Source organism: Camelus bactrianus, chromosome 6 (genome assembly GCF_048773025.1).
Source record: "Camelus bactrianus isolate YW-2024 breed Bactrian camel chromosome 6, ASM4877302v1, whole genome shotgun sequence".
In the NCBI taxonomy this organism is placed as follows: domain Eukaryota; kingdom Metazoa; phylum Chordata; class Mammalia; order Artiodactyla; family Camelidae; genus Camelus; species Camelus bactrianus.
The window spans coordinates 67,362,621-67,375,848 of NC_133544.1; the positions used below are offsets into that span (position 1 = coordinate 67,362,621).

A 13,228-nucleotide genomic window follows, 5' to 3' on the forward strand; every position below is an offset into this window, starting at 1 on the left:
TGCCAGCCTTTCACTGAATTGATTTTTTTGACTTGAGAGGACTCAGCTGAGAGAAAACCACACACCTGCAGGAGCAACATGCAGAGAGCGAGTCTGCACCTGCCATTCCAAGCTTTAAAAAGGGGCGTGGAGCTGACCAACCTACTTGGAGCTCAGACTGGACTCTTTGCTGTGTGAGGACCTTGTTGGTATCAGAGTCCCCAGTGCACCCCCAGAGCCCAGCCCTGGCACATTGTAGAAACCCAATGTTTGCCAAATAAATAAAATAACTCAAGAGTCAGCAGATCTTAGTCCCCAAGTACTGACTGCCACTTTCAGTGCTTCATAGGAGCGCTCTGAGTCTCGGTCCCACCATCTGTAAAATGGGTACAATAATACCAGTGCCCCCCCTCCCCAGTTACTTCACAGTATTATTAAGATCAGGTAAGATCATAGTGAGTTTGTTATAGTAAGCAAAGACATTGTTTTTATGATGTTCTACATTAAAAAAAAAACCTCACACCCGCGCCTACGTACACATTTATTAAGATGCAGCCAAGTGAAATGTGTTGGCTCCTCCTCCCGGGTGCAGTCGTCTTTACTGGTGTGTAACAATGCCTAAGGGCTGGATGAACTACATAATCAAAATCAAATGCCAGCTTTTTACAGCCTTGGTCAAAACAGTGCCACCCAAAACACCATTTTAAACTCCAAGAAATCGGCAGACATTTCATTTATTTGCCTTTGACTGTTGTTGACATACACACTTTAATTTTAATGCTCATTGCAGATCTACATTTACAAAAAAAAGGGCTCTTATCCTAATTTAGCAGGAAGTAGAGCTATCGGTGTACAGGACAACACGGTATCAAAATACAGCTGCTTTGCATCCATATTTGTCTAAATCAGAAACATGCTGCCACTCACAGCGGCTCTAATAACACGTGCGCAGAAGCAATACCGAGGAGGCTTGGCAGGCAGCGTGGGTTTCCTCCCAGCATCTCCAGTTTACTCTGGGTCCTTTTCCTCATCTGAAAAATGGGGGACTGACTTCTTTGCAACCACGTTATCCAGTCTCTGTCCTTGTAGATATGGATTGACACTCTGAAAAAAATACATGGTTTGGTGTCAACCCTGAACATCAGATACAGACATCTCACAGAAGAGGCCAACAAGGATTGTTTTTGGCCCACAGGGTTAACAATAAGTAACAGTGGTACCTGCCACCTGCCAAATGATTACTCCAGGGCACTCATCAATACCTCAGCGGCCAGAGAAACACTGACTGGCAGAGGTGTCTGTGTCTTTTGCACAACTGTAGATTTCCTTCTCAGATGTAATATGCGCCCCCCCCCCTTTTAGCATAAAGATTTGGAGTGAACCAGCTAATAAACTCTCACCATTAACTTAGATACAAAGCCCCGCCTGAAAGAGTATTATCAGTCTATGGTGTTACTTAGGGGGAGAGCAAATACGAAATGCTTTAAATCATTTTATGAGAAGAATGTTGGAAAGAAGATGACCGAGTAGGGCCAAATGGGAATTAGTGTCTACAGACTGGTCACAGATCACCTCTTGCTGCAACTGATTCTTCCAAAGCAGTATTCTATTTATTTTCTTATTTACTTTTGAGATTCTCTTTCTATGCTTCAGCTTCCTCGTCTTTTTTGTTGATGGTGGTGGTGGTGGAGGTACTGGGGATTGAACCCAGGACCTCATGAATGCTAAGCACAAGCTTTACCACTGAGCTGTGCCCTCCTCGCCCCCCTCAAAGCAGTATTCTACTAAAGAGGAGTATCCTACTTTTCAGGGGCTTTAGCAATCATTTCTATGTTCCCTCAGCCAAACTCAAAAGCTGAAGAAAAGAGAAAAGTTATACACAGAGCTCCTTCATTTTTGACTCGGGACTCCATCATCTGAAATGCCTTTCCTCTGTTAATATTCTGAACGAATCAAGCCTTTGCCATTCCTTCTCTAATACATATCTATTTTTTGAGGTTTGGCTTTGAACTAGTAATTGGAGCTTTACAACCTAGTATTTAGCAAGCAGGAAAAGACTCTGAAGTTTTGGAACATATTTGTTTATGGAAGTTGCCTTCCGGTAACTGAGTAAGAATACAAGAGAGAAGCTGTAGTTACAAATGTAACTGCAGCTGTAGTCGCAGCGGTCCCCGGCACCCCTGGTCTCCAGAGGTGAATGGAGGCATTTCGCAGGGGTCTCTCTTGCCCATGGGACACTGCCACGACTTGCAAAGGGTGAGCAGACATCCTCCAAAAGAGGCGGCCTGGGAACCTGAGTTCAGTATTTGTAAATGTCCTTCCACATTCTGCCAGGTAAAAGCATGAAGGATGAAAGGCCCAACTCATCCTGCAAAAATGCACCACAAACAAGCTGAGAATTACAAAGTATGCAAAGTCCTCAATGATCTGAAAAGTGAATGTCATCAAAGAACAGCACTTTGCTGGGAAGCATCTGTAAAATATTTTAAATAACTGAAATACTTTTTATATCAGTGACTGTCGACTAGAATGGCCTGGCTTACCCCAGGGAACCGTATCAGAATCCCTGGCTAGGCGGAGCAAGTGTGGACTGAAAAAGTGTATTCAGTATTATAAATATTTTGATTTTTTTTTGGAATATTTATTCTGAAAATTCTAATATGTTAAAAAAGATAAGAGATCTTCATGTTTATCAAATATGGGAATAAAGGGTGGATAAACTCTTTAAGATAAACTGTAGATCTCAAATATTAACAAGATACATCTTACGAGTTAAAAAGTTTGCAAAGTCATTTAAAAGGTGAATTGACCTTTTACTCTTGGAGCAACTAGGAATTCAACTGGATTTGAACAAGTGTAGAGAGTTCTAACCACGTGGGGCCCCAGCTGTAACTTTGGGGAGAACCCCTCCCAGTAAGGGACCCTCATGAGAGCACAGCCTTCTGCTCAGACCCAGAACAGGCCCAGTGCTCGAGGGGGAAGGGAAGTAAATTAATGAGGAAGTGAAAGGAGAAATCACCTGAACTTTTTTGATAAATAGCTAAGAGTACTGAATCCTATACGTAAGAACAATGATACTTGGTTTTAATTATCCTCTGAAGAACTGAAGGCACTAATATACGTATCTCGTCCCTTGGGTGACAGGCTGGCTAGGTTCCACAGAGAACTTTATTCCCATTTCACAACTGGCAGGACCACTGGGGTCAGATCCCTCCTTTGGAGGACCTCTGGAAACCCATGGCAGATGCTGACCTTCACTGGAGAAAGCCTGGGTTTTTCACAAAAGCAAGCCTATAATTTCTTTCTATTCATGCGGGCACTCGAGGGGGTGATTTAAGTCTTCCATCAAGATGGGAACATCATCTGAGGCCTGATGACAGGGGAGGCAAGTTCTGTTTCTCTATCAGTCCTGAGAGGCCCATGGTTTATGACATGGGCACAGATCTTTGGAGATGCCCGAGAATAGGAAGAACTTGATAGCTCTGGGTCAAAGTGACCCTTATTTTCATAAACTCTAAGCCTTTCCTATGTGGAGGAAGTGGAGGCCAAAGTAAAATCCTTTATAACATGTGTCCTAGCCAGAATCCTGAGTTCTGGTCATCACTGGTCTCATGGAAGAATGGCCTAAATCATGACCCACAGGCATTAACCAAGTCAGGGCAGAAGGAAGCAGGGACAATGAAAGCTTCTTGCTAAGTTGCTCATTTTGGTATGGTCATTGGTCTTATTTGGAAAACGCCATTGTTGTGCCATGGGGAGACATTGAAGCCATCCTATGGGTAAATTATGTGTATTCTGAGCTCCTCGAACAGAAATTTCTTGATGTTTTCTCAAGACCATATCACACCCTTCGGACCTTTCCTGCCACCATCTGCCACTGAAAACTGTAATCACCCAATAAAACCCCCTAATAGCCACATTCATTCTCTGAAGAAGATCTGTTTCCAAAGCAAATTTTTGCTTCTTGAATAGAAAACTGGCCATGGGTCCTCTGTATTGTGTCAGACAGCACAGGGGCCTGGAACTTTCTGTCTCAGGGGCCCGAGGAGTGAATGCTGGTTCCAGAAAATCCACACCTCTTAAAGCCTTCCCTGCCTGCACTTGGCAAAACTATTCAGAAGGGCTATTATGACCACTGTCCAGATTCCCAAATTTTCCCAGGATCCAGGCACTTGCTGTTCTAAATAAACAGCCTTGGGTATACAATTTGGTTTGTGTATTTTAATGAAAATGGTTACTATCTGGCAGCACTTTGCTATTGTAATAGCAGAACTTTAACTTTTTCCTCCATCTGATCAGAAAAAAATAGCAGGTGGCCAGGCACTTCCGTCAGTAAGTTCTCTGGGGATGAGGGGTGCCATGGATCGCTGTAACTGCAGCTACAGTTACATTTGTAACTATGGCTTCTCTCTTCTATCTTAGTTCAAGGCATCAACAGATTAGAAGAAGCTACACTGACCACTTGTTCAGTCTCAGCACCATAAAATGCATTGGAGTCTCAAAGCAGATTTGATACCAGCCTTTACAAGAAGCAACCCTGTTGGGGCAAAAGGCGCAGCACCCAACCAAGGTCCAGACCACCTTGGGCAGCCCTGAGATGGTTAAAACTAAGCCTATAGGAAACTCACCAGTCAGCAAACAAATACAATGGATCTAGTGGAGTGTTCCATCAATCTGGTTAGGCCAAGGAGAAAGGTATGTAGAAGGAATGAGTTTGTTCGTCTCTTCTTTTGCCTCCACATTCCTTCAAAGTTATTGCCTGGAGCAGACAGTTCAGCACTTCCTGGTTCCTGCGTTGGGTTTTTATGTAATTGATGCCGATGTGGGAGCAGTTTTCCCCAGTGGCCTACAGACCCTTTGAGGACAGACATCCCCACATATGCTCCCCGCTTCCCACCCCACGGGAGGGATGCAACAAGCATTTTGTGAGTGCAGTGGAGGCAGTGAAATCATCACAAAACCTGGCATTCCACCAAAAAGAATGTGCTAAAGTTTGGGGGAAACCATGGCAAAAACCAAGGGCAGACTTTCTAGGCACAGCCCTTGTCACGCGGGACAAATTTTCGGCCCTCCCAGGACTGCCTGTGAAAAGATTCTGCTCCTTTCCAACAGCCAAGGGTAACCGCCGGCCACCTGCTCCACTCAGAAAGCTCCCAGCATCCCAACAGCCAGCCCCGCCAGCCAGGCATTACCCTCCGCTTGCGCCTCTGTCCTCCCTTCATCTTCTCATAAAGGAGTTTCTTGTTCTGGAGCGGGGAGAAAGGAAAACACAAACGCAGAAATATGAATCACATTCGGTCACCGTTTATTTTATACTTGCTGCGTCCCCCTGGATATTTGCATACGCATATTTTGGAAACAAAACTAGATGAAAGGAGTGGCGTGTCAGAGAGACCACAAGAGAAAAGCCAGTGGTTACGCAGCTTTAAATAAAGTTCTTGACGATGCCCCGAGGCACTGCAGTGTCATCGACAATCATGTAAACAAGAAAATACGACGCTGTAATACACAAGGGGCACCGGAGGCCCATCTCCTCACTTTGAACAGCCTTTGCTCCAAACAAACAATTTCATCTTATTTCACTTTTGTATGGAGCTTCCTTTTTATGAGCTGTACACATAAACTGTTCTTCGGAGCAGTGTCTATTAGCAACAATCCTCAATGTAAATCAACGAGACATTCCGACTTCTGCAAACCTTTCTCTTGTGGCTTCAGTCAGTGCCCCCAGTCAAGACAATCGGAAAACCATTTGGTCTATAACGTTGTTAATAGAGTGAACCTTTTAAAAACTGCCAAAAAAACTTCTTGGCAGAAGGAAAATTATGTTGAGGTGGCGGGGAATGGGTTCTGTTACCACAGTTTGTATAAGCATTTCCACATACTGCTGAATTTCAAACACAGTGGATTTAATGGGCTCTAGAATATCAGATTCATGCCGAATAAATTTCCCTTCTATTGGGATTATAAAAGGCAGAACACTTAACTTGAAGACAAAAAGGGAGAAGGGGAGTTAGGGGTTTACATGGACTGTTTCTTTATTTTATTTTTTTAATCAGAGGGAGATAATGTATAAAAGAGGTGAGTCATCCTACTCTAAATAAAATACCCTGACATCGATTAAAAAAAAAAAGGAGATGACAGAGTCCTGGTAAGAAACAAGTTTATACAACACTTGTATCTTCTGAGCTGCCTGGATATCAAGTGCTTTTTCATGGTAGATTTGGAAATGAATGACAAATGCCAAGAATGAGCTTCATAGTTTTCACGTTCATTAAAATCTACTCCACCCACCATTTACCATGTGTACTTCTTGCCTAACCTCAACTATGCACAGAGGCCATGCCAGGGCGTCAAGGAGCCTCCACGGCCCAAAAGGCCGGTCCTGGCCACAGCCTCCATCTCATGCTCGCTTGGGGAGCTGGTCAGTTTAATGTCAGAAGGGAGAAAAGGCGGATGTGCGGATCATTCACCGAGGAAGGACGAGACTGCTGGGAGGCTCATTCCTGTCGTCTGTAGTTGCCTTCCTGCGGATGAACAATTCCTGATGCTCAGAGAATGTCCTGGGAGTTGATGCCAGAGCTGGGGGAGTGGGGTGGGAGACAGGGGGTGGGGAAAGAGGCTTCTCTGTGTGCATCATCAGGATGAGCTGCCTGAGCAGGAGGGAGTGCATAGGGGCCCGAGAGCTGGTACCAAGGGGCGGAACAGCCCATCAGCCATGGCAGAGGTCCACTGTGCCACCAGTGGGGTAAAAGCAGTAGCACTTTATTCTCCTTTCGAAGGTCATGGGGCAGGTTATACCCCTAAGAGCCTTCATTCAAAAAGAAATGCAGCCCTACTGACAATAATCAAGACACGGAAACAACCTAAATGCCCATTGACAGATGACTGGATAAAGATGTTGTGTATATATATGCAATGGAATACTACTCAGTCATAAAAAAGAATGAAACAATGCCATTTGCATCAACATGGATGGACCTGGAGATCATCTTACTAAGTGAAGTAAGCCAGAAAGAGAAAGAAAAATACCATAAGATATCATTTATATGTGGAATCTAAAAAAATGACACAATGAACTTATTTACAAAACAGAGACTCACAGACATAGAAAACAAATTTATGGTCACCAGTATAGCACAGGGAAATATGTTCAATACCTTGTAATAGCCTATAATGAAAAAGAATATGAAAAGGAATATATATATATTTATATATATATTATATATATATATTATATATATATATAAAACTGAATCACTATGCTGTACACCAGAAATTAATACAATGTTGTAAACTGACTATACTTCAATTTAAAAAAAAAAAGAAATGGAAAGGTCAGGCAAGGCTTCCTCGAAAAGATGGTCCCTGTGTTTCCCTAAGAGCACAGGTTAGGACTGGCAGAATGCCCTCCTACCCCTGCCTGACAGTGGCTGGGCATACCCACTAGCCCTGCTGTTGTGTGGATTTAAAGGCAGAGATTGGCAGGTCTAGTGTGAGTAAGAGAAGTAGACAAAATGAATGAAGAGAAACCAGCCCGTCTTCTGACACCCATTCCTCGTAGATGGGGTGGGGAGGGGGCGTGGTGAGCCTGTTTTCCATGTGAGTAGCAGATCTGAGTTCATAAAGAGGGCTTTCCATTGTGCCATCAAGAATTTGGACAACTGCCCAGATCCTGGTTTCAAACTGCATTCCTAAATGGAACCAGGGAGTCTTCTTGGAGAAATGTCTGATTCCAGGACTTGAGCAGCGAAACTACATGGAGGAATTTGGGATATCTAATTGGGTAGAAAGTCAGGAAGTACTCGAAAAAAAAAAAAATGATGAGATACGTTGAAAGGAAAGAAAAGCCAGCTTGCAGAGACTCCTGCTGAATAAATCTAGGAGAGTCTGAACAGCAAAATAATAGGAATCAATGAATCCATACTGATAATAAATGAATTTTAAAATAAATAAATAAATTGGAGAGTAGGGGAAAACTCTTTCTTAGAACAGAATGCCAACCAATAAATATCAAAAGAGTAATAGAGTTTTAAAAACATCACCATTCACAACTACCCTAGTTGTAACAGATTCTGGTGAGGATCATCAATGGATACTGAAACTGTTCATTGAAAGTTTAACGGGGACAGAATATTTATACAGTCTTGAAGTCTCTCCCCACAGAGTAATTATTAATTTCAAAGGGAAAAACAGCAATTTTACACTGGAGAAACCTGGCAGGCACCACTATGACCAAGTCACCACCAACCCTGGGACAAACTGACATCTTGTGCCTCCCAAGGTGAGACACCAAGAACATACCAGAAAGGCATAGCTCATGTCTAGTCACATGGAAACGTGAGACAAACCCAAACCAAAGAGCATTCAACTCTTCAGACACGTTGAGGGTGTGAAAGACAAAGAGAGGTGGAGGGTGCCCTGTCCCAGTTCTCTCAAGACTCAGGCTCAAGCTCAGGTTCAGCGGCTTCTGGCTCAGGAAGAGCCTACAGTCACCCAACTTGCTGATGAAAAGATGTGAGAGGCACTTGGAAAGGAGAAACAACTGCTTTTTGAGACAGCTTTTTCAGAAGTGAGTAACACTCGGCAGTTAATGCGTGAGGGAGAGGGTGATGGACATCTGTGGTAGCCGGCCTTGGGTTATGGCCACTCCATGGAGACAGACATTGGTGCTAGATAGGACTGGACAGACCACTGAACAGGACACCCTGTGAGTGATGACCTATGAAAAGATGAAGCATTTCTCCGGGTTTCTCAGAACTCCTGGAGTCAAATGATCTGGTTCAAATCCTAGCTCTGCCGATCATCAGCTCTGCGGTGTTGGGCAGGCTGTTCGCACCCTCTAAGCATGTATTTTCTCATCTGTAAAATGAGCATGATCAGAAGGGCAGACAGAATGAAGTAGTTCATGTGAAGTATTTAGCATAGTGTCTGGCACACAGTGTGTGCTCAACGTATATGACTATTTACTGCCTCGTTACAAAATACAATGACTGTTATTATTCATCTTTGTATTCCCATCACCTAACACAGGGCCTGGAAGGCATGTGATGTGCATTTCATAAATGTGTCTTGATGCATTAACAAAGAGAGAGAAATGCAGGAAATCGGACAGACACTGATATTTATAATATGTGAATCACTGCTCGAGACCCAGCTGAGCTCCAGGGAATGTCAAAGACAGGGAAACATTACTAGTAAATAAGGAATCAAGGTCTCATGTGCAGTCCTCTTGTGAAAGAAAATTCCTTGGTTAACTTTAAGGATGCTTGAGCTTACGACAAGCTTGAGACCATCATTCTTTATAAACACTAAGGAAGGCTTGGGGACCCCAGCCCAGAAAAGCAAGACACTCAGTTCACACTTGCCTGTGAAGAACAAGCAAACTATGTTTGGCTGCTAGGTGGTAATAATAAAATAAATGAAGGAAACTTAAGTTTAAACAAACACATCATTACAGATGATGAAAGGTGTGTAAACATTGTCCCTAGTCATCGATCTGTAATAGTCCTAACTTCTAGGCTTTAGTTCTGATGTAGGCAAAGAATTGGGGTGACCAAGAGAAAACAAATCAATATTTAGAGACAGAAGCAAAGAGAATGAGAGATGGTGGTTGGCCTCTGCCAGGAGTGCTGGGAGGGAGTGGAACCTGATGAGAGAAATCTGTAAAGGTTTTCAAGAAGAGGCAAGGAAAGTTGGCAAGAGAGAAGCTTCCATCTCTCCCACATCCTCAGTTGGGCTCTCTGCCCTCAGACTGTTCTCCATCTCCTCCTTGCTTCCTTTTACTCATTTCCAGCCCGTCAGTCATGCGAGGCACCTTCTCACCTTAGACTTCAGTGCTGCCCTTTCTAGTGCCTTTGACGTCCTCAATGGATATTGTACAATTGGCCATGTGAGTCCTCAGTCCTGGGTCTTCCTCCACTCTTCTCTTCCATCTTCCCCAGGAATTGTACCTGGTACTCCTGGTAGAACTAGATCTTGAAGCTAAATAGTGCTAATGTTGAGTTCATTTTCTTTTTATGCAGTTCATCTCAGCCACAAGATGGTACGCTCACTGAAGACCAGTACCATGTCTTGATGACTACTGTACATGGACCACCTAGCACTGTGCCTGGAACGAAGCAGGCTCCATCCTGTCCCTTGCTGCTGTTTGGCAATACTTTTGCTCATTTCTCATGGATTCCTTCAGTGCTCCACTCTGGTCTTCTACTTTTTCCTACCCTCTCTCTGCTCCCTTCTTTCCCTTCTACCTCCCTCTCTTCTTCCTTTCTTTTTTGTAAAAAATTTTCTCAGAGGAAAAGTTCATACCTTCTATTTCACATAAACCTGACTGCCCCTTTTTCCCTCCTCACTATGTTTATACCATATACCAATTCCAGTCAGTTCCCCAGTCCCCTTTGAAATGTCTTGGATTCTCATGTTGGAGAGATTCACTTGAATCCACTATGTTCACAGCCTTCATAACTAGAATTACTTCCTTTATTTTTTTTCTTGCCTTTAGTCTCCTCTCTATTTCATTTTTCTATATGCCACCAGAATAACTCTTTTATAGAAGACTTTCATAATTTCAGCCTCCGATTCAAGAACCCATAGATACTCGCCTATGTAATTCAACACACTTAAACTCTACTAGTAGGCTTCAGAATGGCTCTACAAATCCTCCCTAACAGAACTGCTTATGAAAAAGAAGAGAAATAGAAGAATGCATATTGGAGGAAGCAAAATGAACTTAGAGGGTATTGTTGCTTTATTGTTTTAAGACAGGAAACACATGCATGTTGACAGTAGAGGGAAACAACTCAGTGGCTGGATGATGGAAAAGATGATGGAAAAATGACAGTGGTCATTAATGAAGAGGGACGGCTCTCTCTGAAACCACGAAGAAGCAAGGAAGAGAGTTTAGTCTTAAAACCACAATACTCCTAGTCAAGTAGGCAGCAAGGTTGGCTGCCAATAATGAGCTGCGAAGAGACCTGTGGCTTTAGATGGGCTTAGGCAGTTAGAAGCATCTGCTCGTTCCTCACTTACTCACTCCTTCCACAGATGCACTGACCACCTGCATATATGTCAACCAACACTCCTTAATATTTTTCCACTTTTCTCACATGGCTTTGGCTTGATTACATCAGCCAAACCACAGGAAGCTAGATCCATCTCCATTCGATTGTGATCTTGTTCGATTCACTGTTCCAGCCTGTTGGGATCTTCTTGAATCCCAGCTCTGTCATTCAGTGCTATCCCTTCCAGCTTTGTGTCATCCTCTGAGAATCTGATAAGTACATGTTCTACAGTTTTTATTACAAACATTTATAAAAATGTGGAGTGGGCTAGTGCTAAGACATGCCAGATACCATGTGAAAGCTCTCTCCCTCTTGACATGGACTCTTTAACAAGCTCCCTTCTGGTGATGTTCTTCTGCCTAGGCTGTATATCCCTCCACCTCTTGCAATAGGAGATCGTGAACGAGCTCATCAAATACTTTGCCAAAGTCCAAATGCACCATGCTCACTTCATTTCCCTCATCAAGCTGGCAAGTAAATGAATAAAGCTGGCAAGTAAATGAATACAATTAGATTGACAAAACTTGTTTTTAGCAGACCTATGCCAAATGGTCATGATTTCTCTTCCCAAGGGCTTATAAACAATTTCCTTAATGGACAGTTATAGATTCTTGCCTGGTATTGACAGCAAGTTCACTGCTACACATTTTGGAATGTTTCTTCTCTTTTCATAAAACAGAATTGCATGTCTGTTTCTAAGTTTCTGGCATGGTTTTCCCTTATCTCTGTAGAGATCATCTCCCTCAGTCTAGAGATAAAACGTGCAAGTTTTCTTAATATGTTTTTTTTTTTTTACGAAAAATCATATACTTCCTGTAAGAGCTGCATGAAACACTGGTGAGACTTTAGGATGTGTTATGACATAGCTGTGGAAGCCTCTGGAGACCACAGCCCATGAGACTGGTTCAGGTCACTGACTCCTGGGATGGGTTGGTATATTGCACCCTAGATACTGAGTGTGGTTTGGAATTAAAGTCCCTCTGAACCAGAGATTTCTGGAAAACATCAGCTTCTAAACAATTTTGCTTCTCTCTCCCCACCCACGCTGCTCACCTCTGTCATCAGTACCTTCAGAGTACCAGAGTATAAGACCCATGAGCAATTAAGATGGGACTTACCCACTTGCCCAAGCCTGGATAGTCATGTTCTGGATCAAAAAGGTGCTGGTGTAACTGGAATTCTCGACTGAACTCTGCTGTGTCAGGGGTGTTTTCAAGACATCCATCATCTACTGCAAACAACAGAAGGTTTTTGAGGAACAGCCAAGGCATCTATTGTTATTCTAAGAGTTAATTTATTAAAAACAACTAGACATCCAAAGGTCAGAATCTATTCACATCAGTCACTCTAAGTCACTTTCCCTCTGGGATTTGCTCACCCCAGACTCCCACTCTTCTCCTCTCCATGGCAGAGACTGGTTGGCTGTTCACCAAACCCACTTCCCATTCCCTGTCGGCACACAGCTAATTTCCCAGCCTTGCTTCACAATCAAGTGGAGTCATATGGCTGGGTTTGGGCCAATGGAATGTGGGCAGAAGTGATGTACTCCACTTCCAGGCTGGCCCATAAAAATCTTCTTTACAGACCCCCTTCCCTCCTCCCTGAAACCACCCCCACCCCCACCATATGTTGGTCTATTTGCTACATGTTGCTGACCAGGGCAACTGCGGATGTCAAGTGTAAAGATAAAAGATGACATTCTGGGTCATTGAACCATCCACCCCCACCACACCCTCACCCAGCTCTGGCAGGACTTCACACAAATGAGAAATAAACTTCTATTGTGTTAAGCTACTATTGTTTTTATCTGTTATCACAGTGAGTATTTCCTTAACTAATAGACTTTCATGACACATGACTCACTCTGTTTTCCCTTGAGTGAGCTCTTTAGAAATGATTTTGGCTTCAAGGAGAAAGTACATTATATAAGAGCAATAATTATTAGACAGTACTTGATGTTGTGTGTTGTAGCGGTAACAGGGTAAGCCTCAAGTCAGACAGACCTGAGCTCAGAGTTTAAATCCTAGTTCTTAAGTGATAGATGAGTTTGGTTCCTTGGGGAAGTTAACTTGGTCTCTCTAAGTCCATTTATTCATTCCTGAGATGGAAATAATCAAATCCTTACCTTACAGGGTAACTGTGAGGGACAGAGATGATTATATAAAGAGCACCTGGTACATAATAGGTTTGCT

General features: G+C 43.2%; 1 protein-coding gene across 4 annotated transcripts in view; it reads right to left on the minus strand.

Moving 5' to 3' along the window:
• Positions 1-697: 697 nt before the first annotated feature.
• SCG5 (secretogranin V) overlaps positions 698-13,228 on the minus strand; it is a 53,165-nt gene continuing 40,634 nt past the window's right edge. Inside the window, exons 4-7 of one of the 4 annotated variants that reach the window (XM_045524256.1) lie at positions 12,155-12,264; positions 5,172-5,225; positions 4,608-4,769; positions 698-1,083 (exon numbers count right to left, since the gene is read on the minus strand). In XM_045524256.1, the coding sequence (XP_045380212.1) occupies positions 4,611-4,769; positions 5,172-5,225; positions 12,155-12,264 (323 nt within the window). In that variant the 3' untranslated portion in view covers positions 698-1,083; positions 4,608-4,610. Of the gene's footprint in view, positions 1,084-4,607; positions 4,770-5,171; positions 5,226-12,154; positions 12,268-13,228 lie in introns of all 4 variants that reach the window. The other 3 variants (XM_045524255.1, XM_010965100.3, XM_010965098.3) reach the window with 3 other exon arrangements.